Raw genomic sequence first — 18595 nt, 5'->3', positions numbered from 1 at the left:
TATCAACCACTGACATTTGGTAATGCTTCCAGGAGATGAGGTGATGTTTGGTTCAGTTCCTTTAATGACAGTGAAACAATTTTACATTCCAAATGAAGAACTGTAGAGGTTCACTGAAGCTGTAGATAAAATGTGTGACGTGCTGTATCTTTACATGTAGGAATAGCTTCAAGCCAGTTCTTACTGAATTTTGTGGTAAGAGTTGTTCTGCTAATTTGAAATAGGACAATTGTAATTGCCTGCAAAGAGAGGATGGTGACAGAAGATGTGAAAAGCAGAGTGGATGCCACTGGAGTGACTTGGGAGTCACAAAAATCAGCAGTTGTCAAGCTAATTCATTTAATAGAGGAGCTAACATACCTGCTAAGTGCCTGACCTCATTATGAGAAAATTACAAACTAGCCCATATTAATTTGAGGGGGACACAGCTGAAATGTGTTTTCTTTTTTCAGGGAGAGAAGGCAGTGTGATGAAAGTGTCATGTTTAGGCAAGAATTAAATGTCTCCTGCCAGCTATCAGTGTCAGGGCTCTTATCCCCAGGTACCATCCTAACCAAGAAATTGCCTGGCTGAGTGGCTGCAGCAACACACCTTGCACATTTTCTGAGGGATTGTGTAAATCCCCCAGAAATCCTTCCCCAAGGCTTTTTGGGACAGCAAAGACCAAGCTGTGGGGCAGGTGGGCAGGAGCCACACTGATGGGGTGGAGGCAGAGGTGTCCCTGCAGCCAGGACATCATCCTGCATGTGGGCTGAGCAGTGCCAGACGCACGGATAGCATGGCACGAGTGGAGGAGAGAGCAGCATGCTCTGCTGCCACAGGAATGGACCTGGAGCAGGGCAGGGGCCATAATTCTGGTGACTGTGTCCCAGAGTGAAACAGTGCACTGCTGATGCTGCCCCAAAGCAGGAGGATTTACCCACTGATGAACAGCAGCAGGAGGAGGGAGCTTTTAGTCTCTTGACTTCCTATTTTACACCTTTGAGATCTGGGACCTTGCCTGGTTTGCTGGGAGGCTGTTGATTTCTCCTTTCCCTGCTGTATTTTCTTATCTCTTGTTTTCATCCAAGAGATACTTGGCTCTCTTCTGCTTGACATCTAGTGTCACACACCTCTAAATACCATTTAATCTATATGGCTGAGTGATACAACTGTAAATATGTTCCTACATTTTATCCCCTCCTACATTTCTGCATTTTTCTCTCTCTGGCATGGTTTTTGATTTAGGAAATCTTGTTTAAGGATTTCTTTTTACTGTCTCCTATTATAAAACATGTAGCCACACATTTCATTTTGAGCATGGACTTGTGTGTGTACTTTGCAGCCTCACTTTCTATGAAACTCAACCCCAACAATCTTCAGATGTCACAGTCCAGGCTTAAGTGCAGTTGTGAGCTTTAGTCTGCACTTCAGTATGGAAAAGCAACGACTATTTAAAAGCAAAAAATATGAAAAAGCACCAGCAGTGTTCTCATCTCTTGAGCAAAAGTTGCATACTTTCACTGAAATACAATGGCATTTTCAAAACTTCAGGCCAATATTTCTACCTAGGTATTTTCTCTGGTGTTAATCCTTCCTAAAATATTTTGCAATGAACATTGAAACAGCATTGAAAACACAAACAAGCAAACCTCAGGAAAGACTTTTAATGTGGTTATTTGTGTGTAATGCAGCTGGATGAAGTGGCACGTATGACATTATGATAGTAGAAAATGCACTTGCCTTCTATTTGTTTTGCATTTCCAAAAACAGTCATCATTTTGTCTTATTTTCAGAGTTTAGTTCTGTTCTGAGGACACAGTCTGGTTAGCAAAAATAATAACTTACCTGCACTGTTAAATGTCAGGGCTGAAAGTTAAGCAATCACAAGGTTGGTATTTGGTTTTAACCCTGCAGCTGACTGTAGGTCTGTCCCTTTTCAGTGCTGTCCACTTGCTTTTCAGCAAACAGTGGACAGGCTGGCTGTGTGCTATGAGCTATCCAGGGCATGGATCCAAAACACAAAGCTGCCTGCCCTTGCTATGGCTAACCATATGGGAACCCTTAGCTGTGAGAACTGTCCTCCTGAATGTCCCTAAGCCATGGTGCCAGGCAGCAAGCAGCTTCTCCTTGCCACAAGAGTAGGGAATTGGAGCAGGATGCTAACTACTGAAATGCTTCCTCTTTTGGTTTATATGTGATGGTGGTGCACCAGCAATTAAGCTTTGACTATAAGAAGCAGGAGCTTAAACAGCCAGAGGGCATTGTAAAGTAGGCAGAATGTAATTTCCTAAACTGGAATCTGTTGAGAATTCCCACAGGGATTAACCCCTTCTCTTATGGAAGTTTTCACTGATTTGTGTTTGCTTGTATTAAGGATCAGATGCAGCTAAGAACTCAGAATTTTTTTTTATTTATATGTTATTACTTGCTGTACAATCTAATTAAATTTTAAAAGGCCCTGAATTCTGGTGGCTCTGTAAGTAGCAGTGTTTCTTCACAGTATGGGCACTGCTGCAGCTGGCTATTCCCAATTCCCTTTTGCACTGTGCCTGCCCAGGGTCTGTGCCAGGAGCAGGGAGATGCTCTGTGCCAGCTCCTTGTGGCACTCCACAGCCCAGAGCATCAGGGCAGTGGTGACCACGACACTGGGCAGAGGTGTCTGTGTGAGTTTTTGGCTACACAGCCTGTGGGCTTATGTTCCCACACACTGAATGGGCTTCACAGCCATCCAATACTCAAAAAAGCCTGTTTGAGACTGGCTGGTGTGTCTCCATGAAATGCAGTCTGGAGATGTAGGTGCTACTTTAAACAAGCAAGCTAAAGACAAATAAATTCATGTCCTGTAGGATGTGGCACAGAGCAACACACCAGGTGGAAACAGTATTGTAGCAATATAAACCAGATTGTACTGGAATTCACAAGAGAAGAAAAAGGTTCATGAGAGGAGGAAAGTCTGTGAATAATCTTTCCCACTATCAAATTCACTTAGTCTTGATTACTGAAGACTGCAATCCAAAGGGAGTGCCCAGGTACAAACCTGCTCAACCCTGTCCTCCTTTATGTTACAGCCACAGCACAAGAGCTCAGAATGGCTGATAAGAGCAATTTTGGGATTTGACTGTATTTGCTAGTCAAAATACAGAAAGAAAGATGCTCAGAACCTGGCCTGCTAGCAGGAAGAGGGCAAGACATGTCTAAACATCCTCTAAAACAGATAATTGGTTTGTACAGCAGCTCACTGATAGAAGCAGCTTCTGGGTGTCCCAGGGAACAGAGCTGTACAGATGAAGAGTGAGTAGGTGGAGTATCTGTCATAGAGTGGGAAGAAGATTATGAAATAGTGGAGGTGTGTTCCTTTCTTTACAGAAGGATTGAGACTGTCTTCTGCTACAGCCAGAGAACACCCCACTGGTAGCAGGACCCATGTCCAAGGCAGCAGAATCTTGGCTGCTGGTCAGTCTGGTGCATCAGCTTTGGGCTTCACCTTCTCTCCCTCCACAGAAGCTTTATAGTGCTTCTTTGTGCAGCCTGGTCATAATCAAAATGATGAAATCTTTTTGAATTTTCAGTGGTAATAGAATCTTCCTAGAAGCAGCTTTTCAGAGACATGGAAGGAAAATTTGCAGATGCTTTTTTGAGAGAAAAGTTATTGCCTATTACACATTTTTATTACCCTCTCAAAAATTCCATTCTATGTTGTGCTTTTTGAAGAGGTTGATATTAAAAGACTGGGTCTGCGAGGCTTCTGCATTATCTTACACCGATCCAACAAAATACATCTTGTTTGTCCTTCCAGCTTTTCCTTTCACATGCAGTTGCAATAGGAAGTTTGTCATTAATAACTCATTACTGCATTTACATTTTACATAAAGCAACCTACAAAAGTCATGTATTTAATCCATTCACATTTTTCTGTAGCTGTTTTGAAGTAGATGGACTGTCTTCACCATTACGGTTAATCACAGACTGCTTTCTAGAGTAGATTTACATGTCAAGGTGGAATGTAACTTAAAAGGTGAAAAAAGAGGCTTGGGGACTGAAAATATTCCTTTATCTTGGGGATTTCACTATGGTCTGTCCTGTACCTGCAACTGCAGATACTAAGTTCTATTCATACTTAATAACTCAATTTGGAATTTTACTTTTTCAGATCTCTGTTGAGGAACTTGAAAGAAATTTGATTATAAAGGTCAACAGGGATGCAGTTATGAAAATAGCTGTCTCAGGAAACCTGTTTACACTACACAAGGGAGTGTACCAGCTGAATTTGACAGTAGGAGGCATTCCTTTCAAAACAAAGGACCTTATTCTACCAGTAAGTATGGCACGATAACTTCTGTTCCTTTGCATGCCTGAAGGGCTTGAGTTCATCTTCTCTTGGAGTAATGTTGGTCCTTCCTGAGAGCTGTTCAACCTGCCCTGAAACAGGTGGAACTATCACCTTCTGGATACAGCTTTCAGTCCATTGACTATAGCAGGAGCCTAAGCCAGTAGCAAAGTTGAGTCCCCAGATTTTTTGATTGGTGAGTTTGGGTGAGATGTATCCCACCTGCAGAGTTAGGGCACAGCAAAACTGGAGCACATGACAAAATCCACAGTGGTCATGCTGGCTTGGAGAGCAGGAGTGGCCTGGGGAGGGGTCAGTGGGCACGCTGCTGTGTGAGGGTGCCACTGTGCCTACTAAGTCTGGAACCAACATCGGGGCACTCTTTGTGCTGTGACCAAAGTTTGTTCTTCACGTGTAACAAATCACAATTTGCTGCATTTGTTTGCTGTGTCACTATAGTGAGACCCAAAGAAAAACAGAAGCTTATTTTTCTTTATTTCCTCCTAATTGAAGTAGATACAGCATATGAATAGAAGTTAAGGCAGTCCTTGGGTAAGATTGGATGATTGCTTCGTTTCTGGAATAACTGCTGCTCAGGCATTTTGAATGCCCACCACAAGCAGAGTTGGCACCTTGAAATCCAAATTTGCGTCTCTTTATTCCTAAATTGGGTGACAAGCTTGAGGCTTTGTGACTGGGAGTGCAGCAGCTGAGCCTCACAGCTCCTGTGTCTCACCCGAAGTCATTCAGGGCCACTGCTTGTCAGAAACAGTAAGCCCAGGGTGTAGTCAGAATCTAGGATTGAGGGCCAGAAACTCCTCAGGTTTTTATCCTGGCTCAGACACTTAATTCTCTCTCTCCTTCACTTAATTGGGGGTAGTGGTGCTGATTTAAAGACTTTGCAAGAAGCCTTCTCTTTACACACTGACTCACATTTTAATGCTGACATTAGGTACAGAATAGCCTAACTAGAAGCTGGAAGGAATGAGGTTTGTACAGAGTGGTGTGCCAGTCTTGTGGTGCAGGCACCCCTCCTTGAGCCAGAACCCAAAAACTTATACCATGATCAGCTCCAAGGTCTGTCTTGTGTGTCATGCAGGCTGTTTGCAATGACAAAAAGGATTGGGATTGTCAGCCTTAAGTTAGCCTCCAGCATTTGCCATGCTGAATTATGGAGCTCTGGCTACAGAGCATTAGCAATAAGTTGTATTAATGATGGGCAACACATAGAGGAGCTTACAGAACCAATACAACCAAACCAGCACCTGCACTAGCTAGTGCCCTCCTGGTCTCTGGAGACAAGCTGAGCTCAGGAGAGTTTCCTGGGGAAATACTGACCACTCACTTGGGGCTGCAGGATGGGGGTTGCTGCCTCTTGATTTGCATGTGCATGACACATCAAAATGATTTCTACTGTTTAGTATGATACTATAACTCAGTATTCCTTTGCACACAATTCCTCTTCACTGAACAATCATTTGAGGCCTGAGATGCTGCTTTATCTTCCCAGATAAACCCTCGGCTGGATGGTTGCATGCGGGCATGGAACTGGCTGAATGGGGAGGACACCTCCATCCAAGAGACCATAAAGATGAATGAAAAGATGCAGTGCTTTGCTGTAGCAGGACGAGGCTCTTTCTATCCTGGCCGAGGTTTTGCTGTGTTTAATCTTACTTACAGTAAGTAGGCTGGGATTTTTTATTTCTGACCTCTTGTCCTGCCATTAGCTATACCTGGGTAATAAACAGTGTTAAAACTTAGGTGTGTGCCAGACTCACTGTTGATTGATGCAGAAAAGATTAAACTTGTGGTTCTTAGTGAAGGAAGGCCTGTAAATGATAGTTCAAGCCAGTGCAAATATGGCCAGCAGGGATTAGGTTCTTTCTGTGTAGCTCCAGTAATACATTTCACAGCCAGACTGGCTCCAGCTCATCCTCAGCCTTAGAGGCTTTACACCTCTCTGTCAGCAGCTTAGGTCCTTCCAGTCCTTTACCATTGTTTCCTGCTCAACAGGGAGACTTGCAAGCCATACTGCTGTATCTTGAGATGATGATTGACAGAAAAATTAATATTGTCTATTGTCTTAGATTCACTTTTAATCATGGGCTGTCGTTACTTACACTTGGGACAAATGCACTAAGCATATCTCTGATAGAAGCCAATGAAATTGGCATACAGTAATAACAGGTTTCAAATCAAACTTGTCCATACTAATGTAGCACTCAGAAAGGCACCTTTTATTGCTCTAGATTATTGTGTTTGCTTATCTGTGTAATCAGCTATCAGTATTTCTGAACCCACACAAATGCTGACCATCTACTTTGGTATGGTGTGTAAGTCCTGCTCTGCAGGAGCCATCTGTTCAGTGTTATGTGGATTTTTCTGCTGTGCCACCGTAAATTAGGGAGTACCAGGTGTCTGTCATATTACTTAGCACGGGGATTTAAAAGTTGCAAAGAAAGGCAGCATCTAAAATGCAGATGAAGTGCAGATAAGGCCTCAGCACCTGCATTTTTTTCCAAACAATCATTCTCTTTCTTTCTTTTTTTTTTTTCTTTTTCCTTTGCAGTGGTAAGCCCTATAAAGAATGGATTATTGTATTTCAAGATGTGGTGAACTAGCAGAGGTAATAGTCCTGTGAAGGGAGGTTGCAGGAGCAGGCTGATGTCTTTCTTTGCAGCCTGCATTACCTTTTAAATTATTAGGGTACTGAGGCAGTAAGAAGATACCAGAAAATTTAATTCAGGGTTCAACAGGTGAAATAAAACATGCCACACTTTTGAGAGATTGGTGATCAGGAAGAGTTTGAATAGGTGATGAGTGTAGTATGTATTGTATTATACAATTCTTGAGTTTAATACAGGCTTTCATAGAAATGTTTCCTGCATGTCAAATTTCAACTCAGATTCCTCAATGATCTTTGGACAGACTGGTTCAAAAACTGGTTTTCGATTGACCTATCTTGCAGCAGTTCTTTGAATGTGTCAGATTGCCAGCCATGGGAATTTGACTAACTCTTTGTGATAAAAAGCTTTATGTTATCCTTTGACATTCTGAAAAGCAGCAGAATGCATAAGGTAACAAAAGGAAACTGATGCCATTTTCTTGTCCAATTTTATGTTCAAGTGCTTTGGAATTATTTTTTTTAAATTAAAAAAAAATGTGGCAGTCCCTCCAGATGCTCATCTGCCTATGGTCTTCTCCAGGGAGAAACTGAACAGCTTACCCATTTGACACATTGTCCAATGAATTTCTTTTTCTGCAGTGCAACCTTCTTCTGGAAATGAAACCAAGACAAATTGGGAAATTGAAGTAAATGCTGTAATTCAGCCAGCAACAGATACTGGTGTGCTGTTTGCCCTAGTTACAGAAGAAGCATCTGTCCCTTTATCACTATCTCTGATTGACTATCACTCCACAAAGAAACTGAAGCAACAGGTACAAACAAGTATTTCTGTAGAGAAGTTTCCTTGCTCTTGCCTGGTAACTGGAAGTCAATTTCAAAAACAGCTGTCAGATTTGCTGCCTGCCTTATTATTTGTCCCACCTGTTCAGAGCATAGTCTGAAACAACCGTGCTTGCCTGAAGTTCTGCCTTTTACAGGTGTGTGTCAGATACTCATAGGGACCTCTTGGCAAATGTGGCCTAGGTAAAAGATAGAACTGCTCTCTTGAATGCAGTCATTTTTTTTTTTTCTGGTACAGAAACTGTTTAGTGCCATAAACCAGGGATTTCCATTCTTGCTTATCAGCACCTGTCCCAAAGAAACCAAGAGACAGGCTTTAGGTGTGGGAAAGGTGCTGGGAAAAGCCAGTCATGGTGGAGTGTTGAAGATACTTTGCAATGGCATTCATAACAAAGGGCTAAATTCTGGCATTCCACAAGGGTAACCCAGGAAGGATTTCACTAAATCCCATGAGCCAATTTTCATTTATAGTACAGCAGCTCCAGTTGGTTTGTCCCCAGTGCAATATAATGATTTCTGCAAGACCCACTAAGAACCCTCTCTGAGAAAACACAGTTTCAAGAATTAGTCTCATGGTTCATTTGTTTTTCATCTGTGCAAATGAGCTCAGAACACAATCAGCAATAGTAATAAGCCTAATTCTCTGGAGACTCTGCTAAATATTTGTAATGAAGGGCACATTGGGCTCATCTTGGTACTGGGTAAGTGTAGCTAGGTATTTTTCTGCTCATTGCCTGTTTTTCTTTCTTTCCCTTGCTGTTCAGTTTGTCATCGTGGCCTTGGAGAACACAGTTGTGTCCAGACTGGCAATAAATCTCTGTGATAAAAAGGAACACTCTGTAGATGTCCTCCTCAAGAAAGATCACTTATCCCTGAGGGTGGATGGGCTAGCAGGAGAGAGTGAACTAAGCATCTCTGAATTGGAGGACAGTCTGTCCATCCTGGAGAGCTCTTTGCAGTCAACAAAGACATACGTGGGAGGATTGCCAGGTGAGCCTCCAGTTTTGTACCATGGGCCACAGACTTCCAACTCTCTTTGCTGAGCTGGGAGTCAGGAACACTGTTTCTGTTCAAGCTGTGAGAGTCCTTCTCTGTTTCTGCTTGAGCAGGCTTTGTCTGCAATGCAGGAACATAATGGATCAGGGATTGCACTTTGCTTGAATGATTGTGTCCTTCTGAGGGCAGCTGGAGGCAGAAATAGAAAGAGGAGGTTTTGCTTGTTCAACAATAAGAATGATTTAATAATTTATAATGATTTTTTTATCATTTAATCATGATTTTAAAATAATGATTGCTGTAAACTGGGTTATTATCTTAAACCCGGTAAAATCCATAGGAGCTGGGCTACAGGTTCCTGCAGTGCTCCATTAATGTAGTGAATCCATGGGAGCACTCCTTGAGGGGACTTCTAGGACCTCAGGGGGCTTTGCCTGAAACTTGGGAAGCCCAGTGTGGGGATTGTCCCTGGCTGATGCTCTTTGAAGTGATTGCAGCATGACACAGTTAACAGACTGCCTCCCAGCCAGGGGCATGTAGGGTACAACCAAGGGGTTAACACCATTTATAGTGTCTCTGGCTTTTCAGCAGCAACAGGGCTTCTTCTGGGAGGTCAGTTTGCTCCTCTCTTCTGAACCTGTAAGATCAAACTTTCATCTTTCATCTCCCAAGTTTGGGAGTTTGTTTCTTGTTCTGCCTGAACAGGTTTATCAGTCCCTTCTGCTGAGGAATGCTATTAAAGGAACACTTATGTCTCTGATGCACATGATGCCAGCAGCTAAGCAAAATCTTGCCCTTACTTGCCCAAGCAAGGGAGAGGTACAAATGTTGGCCTCTTGTGAGGTGCTGAAGCAGTCAGGCTGGAACAGGATGGCTGAGGTGCCACAGGTACTAGGACACATGGTGTGGCTGTCCCCACCAGGAGCAAGAGTTTACAGAGGGTTTATGCTGATGATGCAAATGGCTCCCAGTCACACCTGAAAGGGGCAGGCCACATACTCTGGAACATTCACACAGTGGCAGGAAGGAGGCTGAAATCCCGAACGTGTCATTTTCTACTCTCAGATTAAATTATCTAAGCTGGCCATTGCACAGGCAATAGAGGTTGCCTGCTTTCTTTTAAGCTGTTCTCAGATGCACAGTGGAGATTTCCACAGCTCAGAAATCATCCCATTCTGTCACTGTCCCAGGTTCTCTGTGGTTTAGACTACCTGTGCTGGGTGCAGCCCTGGTTTTCATTTGCCAGAGCTAAGGGTGAGGTACCATGGCTGTAGCAGCTCAGGCTCAGCTGGATGCTGTAGGTTTAGCTGCTATCCCCCCTTTGATCTGTTGTGCTTAGCAGCAGGAATTTCTGCCAGCACTCTGCTTTTGCCATTGAGAGGAACCCAGCACTTGCATGAGAAACACTGTCATTTGCCAAATAAATAAACATTTCAGCACTTCAGTTGGATTAATCACTCTGGGTTAAGTAACAATACCAAATGGTCAGATCTAATTTAGTTTGGCTCATTCAGATTTTGAAAACATTACGTAGTTTTTAGTTTTTCCATGCTTCCATACCCTGTGGAAAAAACAGTATAGTGGTCAAACTTCACATCTTTATTCCATCTGCCACAAAGAAAGAAAGAATTCTGCATCCAAATACGTATTAAGCCTGATCCTAAGCACAGCTACTATTGCAGATGTGAAAGAAATACTACTTAGAGTTTCAACAGATAAGAGAGAACATGTAGACATTAATTACATTTTCTATAGGCTTTTCAGTTCTGGTAAATCCTAAATTATGTAATTTATGTGATGCATAGGTGATTTTTCAGAAAATATGCATTTCACCAGGTGAAAGAACCTTTAAACTAGGTTTCAAATCTTTTTATGACCACATTTTGGACAGATCCATTTCTAGTCATAACAGAAAATGAAATATTTCACATAATTTAGAATACAATGAAAAAAATTAATTTCTTTTTAATCTCTTGCAAATCCATCTGAAAGCCCACACTGTCTTTCAGTCAGCCCTGTGGCACATGTAACAGCAATCTGCCTGTCTCCTTAGACGAGTCTTCAAGTTGTTAAGTCACAACTTCAACTCTTCTGACTCAAAATTTAGTTTACATTCCTGTGAGGTATTACAACAGAGATGCTGCATTCCTTCAGCAAACTTTGCAGATAAACTTTGGCAAATGGGGAGGAATGGGAAATAGATAACATCATAAATAAAGCAACTACTGAGCAATGGTAGCTCTCCCCCAGGAAGCTGAAGAGGTTTATAGTATTTTTTTGTGGCTTACAGATCTCCCACAAATGTTCTCTCTCCCACTTAGTCCTAGATTCTATCTGAGCTGTGTCTGAGCACATCAGCCCTGCATATCTCCAGGCAGAACACTTTAAATTTTATATAATCTTGGGTCAACAGGACAACCTATTGTTCAAGTTGTCCTTGCTTCGATGTAAAGATAAGTGATTTATTTAGCTGCCTGAATCACAGTGAAGTTAAATATTCTTTGAGGTGTTCATTATTTTCCATTGCACAACCAGTTTGATTGGGTCAGCTTTGGGTTGTAAATAAACTAAAGACCTTTGGGGAAAGGTAGAGGACAGAGCTCATGTAGATTTTCTTGTTGTTATGTTACTGTGCTGAGTTTTTGTTTGTTTACAGTCAGTGTGTATATGATAATTACAGAAGTTAATAGTAAGATTGACTAATTTCCTCTAGTCTATTGGATTGTACTTGGATTGTAGTGTCTTCTTCCTTGCCATCTGGTTTCTGTCTCTGGTAAACTGATTAAAAGAACAGTGGATCTCCACAGTAAAAATTAGTCTCATTAGTCTGACCAATTCAACTGATGCATTCCAGCACCTTGCTGATGAAGGCCAGCAACCTTCCTGTGCTCATACACAGCAAAACTATGGTAAAGATAAATCCAGCAAGTGGTAGAGGCAGCATATGGGAAGTGCTTTCCTGTCATAAAATTCTTTCCATAATCTTTTGGAAGCTATTTTGAAGAGAAAGAGCAGAGGGAGTTAGAGGGAGGTCTAACATCTCCACCAATAACAAAGCAGAGTTTGGAGATGGAGAGGGGGAAAACATGGGGCTGTGTGAACACATTGTGCCACTCCAGGGAAGCTGTGCAGCACAAGGTTTCATCCAGGAGGCCTTGCAGAGGCACAGAGCAGCTGAGGAAGGGTTCAGCCTGGGAGAAGGGCTTTGGTGCACCAGAACAGATGGTGTTTTCCTCACGTCTGGGATTGTGCTCTTGCCTTCTGGCAAGGGGGCAGGGGGAGGTAGAAATGCCAGCATGGGAAGAGATGAGCATGAACTCATTGAGCCACAGCCATCTGAGCCTAGGCAGGGCAGGTGTTTACTTAAAGGCAGCTGTCAGAGACTTTTATCTCCCTTTTCCGACAGACGTTCCTGTCACCTCCACTCCGGTCACCGCCTCCTACCATGGCTGCATGACCCTCAAGCTGAACAACACCACACTGGACTTGGATGAGGCTCTCTACAAGCACAGTGACATCACCTCACACTCCTGTCCTCCAGTCCAGGAGGGTCAGTAGGTACCACTGCAATGCGAAAGTTTTATACTCAGAAACTTTCAGTGCTTTTCTTTTTTTAAAAGATATAAATTATTCAGATCTACTGCACTGCGTGTATAGTTTCTCTTAAACACTGAAGTTATGTAGAAGCTACTGATCCTTATGTCAGATTGATTATTGAAATACTCTTTGCTTTGAGGTTTAAAGGTTGTAATATATTTGTAAATAGTTCAGAAGACTAATATTAAATAAGTCAAAAGTACAGAATGTACTGAAAGTGAATACTATCTTTAGACTGTAAGAGACAGTTTCATCTGTAATGTGGGAAACCTGGTAATAGATGAGTGTGGACTGGAAGAAAAATAATAATTCTGTATTATTTTTTATTACCAAACACTGCTTTCTGATTTGCAAAATATGAGAGAATAAAATATTTACATACAAGTTTTTAATTTACCTGTACTGAGATTATTCTGTATTCTGGTATTTGGAGACAGTGACTCAGACTGTGCCTAATTCTGGGGGTTACTCTGGGAGAAGGTGGGGGAGAGGGGAAGGGCTGGGTTTTTTTTGAAGGTTGAGGGTTGGGGTTTATATGCTTCCATCAGTGTTCCATATCTTCTCAGCTGCAGAGCAAATGGTGGCTGCTATTCTTATTGCTAGAGCTTCTCTTTCTGGTACCACAGAAAAAGACTCAGTTGCGACCTTTAGAAAAACTCTTGGTCTACAGAAAATGGAAAATGAAGTTGGGTCAGCAGGAAACATTTAGAAGGAAAGACTCAAGAAGTTGAAAGCCATACAGCTCTTGTGTCAATAGCTGCTGGAGTAAATGATGAGGTGTTGAGAATTGGAGAATATTATCTGGTGATGACATATTTTTGCTGCTGCATTTTTAGGTTGGCTCATTCACTGTGAGCCTAGTGGGAGCAGAGAGGCTTGAGCTGTGAGAGTTAGCCAGGCTGAACTGCATGAGGTGAGAATATCTGTGGGTGTTTATGCAGGAAAGGTTTAGAGCCATAAAGTGTGTTCAACTTTTCAGCTATCTTTCTGAAGTTGGGATGGGCTTTGCCTAGTCTCTCTTGAATCACTTAAATCGTGTTTTATTTGGTATTTGTCTTGCATCAAAGACAAAAAAAATATGCAGTTTTATTACCACAGCATATACCAATATTACTCAATTTATTAATAAACTGAGTAATATTGGTATATGCTGTGGTAATATTGGTAATATGCTGAGTAATATTGGTATATGCAAAATCCAAGTATTGGGTGGCTAAGGTTACACCATCCTTCAGAGGATTAGCATGAAAAAAGTCTAATTCTACAAGGTCTTTTATAAATTATTCTTGGTCAGTCATGTTATGTTTTCCCTAAGCAGATAAGGAGATAACACATTAGATAACGCACATCCTCATGTGCGGCAACATCTGTGACCAAACTGTGAAGATACAACTGTCCCAGAGGAAAAGAGGCAAGAAGGGGAAGACTATTCCAAGCATATTTTCTAGCAAGGATCACTGCTTTATTTAGCAGAGAAGAGAAAGGTACTCTATTAGCCTTTAGACATGGCATCATAGCTTCTTATCACAAGTAAAACAATCAGCAGTGATGCAGTAGGGCAGAAAAGAACAGAACTTTATCACTTTGAACCAACCTACTCATTTATACTTGGAGAAGGACCTACTGCCAGCTCTGACCAGACACAAGTTTGAAAGGAAATTTCCCACTAGACAGACGGTGCATGGATAGGAAAACCCAGGCGTAGTTCTATGTTTTTGCTTTTTTTTAGTTGAGCAAGGGAAACCACCTTGTTCCTGAAAGTGCTTTATGTTACCACTGATGACTCTGGATCAATTTGTGATCCAGTATGGGGCTGTAGTTTGGGCTTGTGCTGGAAACAATGTTGATAACTCTGGGATGTTTTAGCTGTTGCCGAGCTGGGGTTGCACAGTGTCAAGACCTTTTCTGTTTCTCACCCCACCAGTGAGGGGGCTGGGGATGCACAAGGAGTTGGGAGGGCACACAGCTGGGACAGCTGATCCCAAGTGACCAGAGGGATATCCCACACCATGTGGCCTCATGATCAGCACATAAAGCTCGGCGACAAAAGGGGAAGGGGAGGGACACTTAGAGTGATGGTCTTTGTCTTCCCAAATCACTGTTCCACGTGACATTTCCCAGCGTTTCCTGAAGATGTCTGAACACCTGCCTGCTCACAGGAAGTGGTGGATGAATTCCTTGCTCTGCTTTGCTGGTGTGTGCGGATTTTCCTTTACCTATAAAACTGTCTCTATCTCAGCCCATGAGTTTTCTCACTTTTACCCCTCTGATTCTCTCCCCCATCCCAGCAAGGGAGAATGAGTGAGTGGCTGCCTGGGGCTGGGCTGCCAGCTGGGGTTCGACCACTAAAATCTCCCATCTTTTAGACTTGGAGTAACTCCACTGAAAAAAATTACAGATTCGGAAAACACCTATTTTTAAACCAAGAAGATAAAACAAGCCCTGTTTTACTTTGTTCTTTTCAAATGAAACAATCTAGCAAAATAGTTTCATGTCTGGAATTTTGGTAAAATCTCTGTGGTAGTGCCGAAAAAACTACCATGTGGCATAAATGAATCACAAATATGCCTGACTTTTGTGTTAATGTAAGTGACACTATTTATGTGGCCAGAATTATTTTGGGTCCTGGAAACATGAATCCTGTGGTATGTTGTGGTACTCTGCAGTTCCATACTAAATGTCACGTGTACAAGAGCATTTAATTCTCAAATTCAGAGCAGAAATTGCTCCCAAAGTTTGCATATGTGTGCATATATGTGTAGATGTTTTGCACAGACCACAATGACTCAAAATGTGGTTTAGAAGAGAAACTCTGAATTTCTCAGTCTGGAGAATGACAGAAGAGGTGGGGGGCAAGGGGGGGGCAGAGTGTAAAGATAAATTTTTTTAATACCCTACTGCAGTACCATACTGAAGAAAGGTTTGGAAGAAGAGGTAGCTGCAATAAGCATTCCTCCATTCCTTCTCAGTCACTTGCTTCAACCCAAGAGAAACATTGATTTCATCCTTGTTTAGTTAGTCTAGGTGTTCAACCCAAAGGGATCAAGTCTGTTCTGGACTTTGAGTCCTCCAAATGGACCCAGGTGGTTCCCCTGGTAGTATTCATAGCAAGTAAAAAGAAGTAAATGTGTAGCTCCACTTCATAATCAGAGTGACTGTGCTTTTCACAGCATGTATTTGCACAAGAACTAAGCATTTGGGATGCATTAAATTAATGTTTAAAACAAAACAAATTATCTCTTTTCTGACTTCTGTTTTTCTCAGCCATGTTCGTATAATTCACCTTGTCAACAAGGTGAGTAAGGCACCTCATCACTGGCCTAAAACTTTGCATCTCAGAAAAACCTTAATTGAACAAAAGGTGGCTTTTATGGTCCTTATAAATTAATCTCTTTTCTTATGTGTATCAGTACTGAATCGGCTTTTTACACATAGAGGTAAAACACATGAATTAAGAGATATTTTTTGCAAGTTGCAAAGTGTTATGCAAAAGGATGATCACTCTTTTTTCCATTTTAAGCAGGTCTGATGGTGTCCCTTCCTTTCAAAGGAAACTGTCAAGTAAGCTGGTTTTGTTTATTTAGTTTTTTTCAATATCTTCATAATACAGAGCAGCTGCTTAAAATGTTAATGAGAAATACCTTCCATTCCTTGTTTCACTCTTAGGCATTTCAGGAAATTTCTAGAGCTTCATTGCTGTCTAGACTGTAAGATCTATGGAGCAAGCAGCACCAACACCTTTCCTGCAGGAGCAAAATGCAGTGAAAGGATGCAGCATTAAATGGGTTTTCATGCTGTTTGTAAGTACCCCTGTCCCAGAATAAGGCAAGTGTGTGCCAAAAGGAATCCCAGCTAATGTGAGGAGGCAGGGTGCAGACAACAGGGATATGGCTTTTTTCCTGTCGGTGGCACTGCCAAAGGTATTGTTGCTTAGCCTTTGGAGAAAATAAATACATTAAAAAAGGAATTGGGCCCCTTCATTCCCTTCATCCTTTCATTCACTCTCTTTCAGTCATTGTGAAATACCTGCATTAGGTCTTGGATTAACTTAAAAATAAATAAGAGGCATTTAACCTAAAATGGTTTTGCTTGTGGTGCTCTTTTGACTAGAAAGGAATTAATTTGAACACTAAAGTGTAGCCTAAAATACATGTCTGGAAATGGTATTTTTAGTGCATTAACGTGACATTTTATTATGAAGACTAGACTGGCACAAAGTTCAGCTAAAACAGTCCAAATAGAATTAGCCTTTCTATCTGAAACTTGAAAAGAGAAACTATTTGGTAGGGTACTTCTTCCTCTGTTCTTTTGTTTTCCTTTCCTTCCAAATATACACAGCCTTAGGATAGTATAAACATACACAGTGAACTTTATTGTAAAATAATTGCCACACTTTATTGGTACAACACTTTCACCAGAAGAGTTATTAAACACTACAAGCAAACAAACTCTTGCTACCCAAAATTATTGACTCTGGGAGCTCCCGGCTACTCACTCAGACACCACAGGCTAAAACCCCTCAATATTGGTTCATGAAAGCAGAACACATATCTGGAGTGTTTTCTTCATTTTTCCTCTTGAAGAAAATCTATTCTTCAGTGGAGTGGGAGGGAAACATCTCATGCTTACAGTAGCCAGAAAGTTCTACTACATCTGACTGCAGGCACACAGGCAGGTGACATGCCTGCCCTCACTGCTCCAGGGCTCTGCCCTGCTCACAGGCTAAAAGCAGAATGGCAGTAACTCTGTGCTGGGCTCCTTTGAGAAGTCTAGTGCCTGCACAGCACAGTTTCCAGAGGTTTCTTTAAAACAAAAGAAAAGCCTACCAGCTACTAAAATAAATTCTTTGTTCTATGGTGCATATGGTGGAGGCTTTTCCCCAGGCAAGCAGTAAGTTGGTGTATAAAGGGCTGGAGCATTTGGGGGAAGACCATAGCTGGAGCTGGACTGAGATGGAGGCTGAGTTTCTTCTGATAAAGAAATGTCAGTAGATGATGTTCCTGGAAAATTGCTGGCAGGCTGTATCAGACAAGGAAAAAGAACTTTTTCAGTAAAGGATTACAACCCCATTGCAGTTTTGTGTTGTTTGCCATGTGTTACATAATAAGCCCCGCAATTAAATTTCTCATGCATTGCAGCACAACATTAATTTTAGTTCTAAAGCTCCTGCTTAAATGTAGCAATGATGGTGTCTAGTGAAACAAGAGATTCCATCTGTAACCCAGGTCATTTTTAATAGACATTGTGCAGACAGCTAGGCAATACAGCAGAACAGGAATTTCTGCAGGAAAAGATGCTTGGCTTCCTGGGTGAGGCACAGCACCTGACTGACTGATTAGGTTACGTGTACCTGCTCCTTTCCAGGCCTCACTGTGAAATTTAAATTACCTCAGATGTAATTAATCTCAGTTATAATACTTGCATAATTATTTGCCAAATGCAGATTCCTCTTAAGAGAAAATTTTACAGGTGGGCATGTGTCTCCCTCTTAGGCAGTCAGCTGTGATGGGGCTTTGCCTGAAAAAGGCACATTAAATAAACAGAGCTTAGGAAGTAGCCTATCTTCAGGAACAAGCAGGGTTCATTAAAACAAAAGAATGCACGTAGGGAATAATATTCTGGATAAAATCCTACTAGTGCTTTAAACCAAGTTTTGTCACTGATTTCAAGAGGGTGAGGATTTTATTCCTCTCATATGATAGCATGTGCCAGTCTGTGGGCTTCATCTGAAGACTTGGACTCAGCTCCCCTCAAGTTCAGACTTTAAAGTGAACTTAAAGTGCCTAGAATTTAAAAACAAGATAAAGCCATCATGGATCTTTTTCAAGCGAAATGAAAAATCTGGGGAAGTGATGTTCCCTGCTGCTAAAAAAAATTAATAGCCACAATCTAGAAGGCCAGGACCAGGGCTGCCCTTGGACAATGGCATCTCAGAGCTGTCCAGGGCTGGCAGACCCCATGCCAAGATGTTTGCTTCCTCCATGGGGCTCCATGTGAGCAGGGGCTGCTGCCCTGGATCAAACCCTCCTGGCAAGGAGAATGTTGTCCTGCATTTGTACCACACAGTGCCTTAGTGAGTGAGAATGGGAACATCCCAAGAGGAAGGCTTGTTTATGCCCTTTAACTCTCTGAGGCAGTGCAGGTACACTGACAGACCTGCTAGATACATCACCTCCAAACTTAGGTGTGGTGGTTTTGGGTTGGCTTGGGGCTTTATTTATTTCAGA

The 18595-nt window shown here is 41.9% G+C and overlaps 2 protein-coding genes across 4 annotated transcripts in view; one reads left to right on the top strand and one right to left on the bottom strand.

Moving 5' to 3' along the window:
- The window catches only part of GAS6 (growth arrest specific 6), a 40186-nt gene extending 27422 nt beyond the window's left edge, over positions 1-12764 (top strand). The window contains exons 11-15 of the mRNA XM_071430714.1: positions 4133-4297; positions 5820-5988; positions 7575-7747; positions 8540-8765; positions 12178-12764. Coding sequence (XP_071286815.1) covers positions 4133-4297; positions 5820-5988; positions 7575-7747; positions 8540-8765; positions 12178-12329 — 885 coding nt within the window. The 3' untranslated portion in view covers positions 12330-12764. The remainder of the gene's footprint in view (positions 1-4132; positions 4298-5819; positions 5989-7574; positions 7748-8539; positions 8766-12177) is intronic.
- Positions 12765-16719: 3955 nt separating this feature from the next.
- TMEM255B (transmembrane protein 255B) overlaps positions 16720-18595 on the bottom strand; it is a 67060-nt gene continuing 65184 nt past the window's right edge. For 2 of the 3 annotated variants that reach the window (XM_071430711.1, XM_071430712.1), the window contains one exon: positions 16720-17387. In XM_071430711.1, the coding sequence (XP_071286812.1) occupies positions 17220-17387 (168 nt within the window). In that variant the 3' untranslated portion in view covers positions 16720-17219. Of the gene's footprint in view, positions 17388-17445; positions 18152-18595 lie in introns of those variants that run through there. The other variant, XM_071430713.1, reaches the window with a different exon arrangement.

The sequence above is a fragment of the Agelaius tricolor genome, unplaced genomic scaffold, assembly GCF_023055355.1.
Source record: "Agelaius tricolor isolate 1412-34295 unplaced genomic scaffold, bAgeTri1.0.p SCAF_7, whole genome shotgun sequence".
NCBI classification, from domain to species: domain Eukaryota; kingdom Metazoa; phylum Chordata; class Aves; order Passeriformes; family Icteridae; genus Agelaius; species Agelaius tricolor.
The sequence above is the reverse complement of the archived record's forward strand: the minus strand, read 5'-3'. Positions and strand labels throughout refer to the sequence as shown.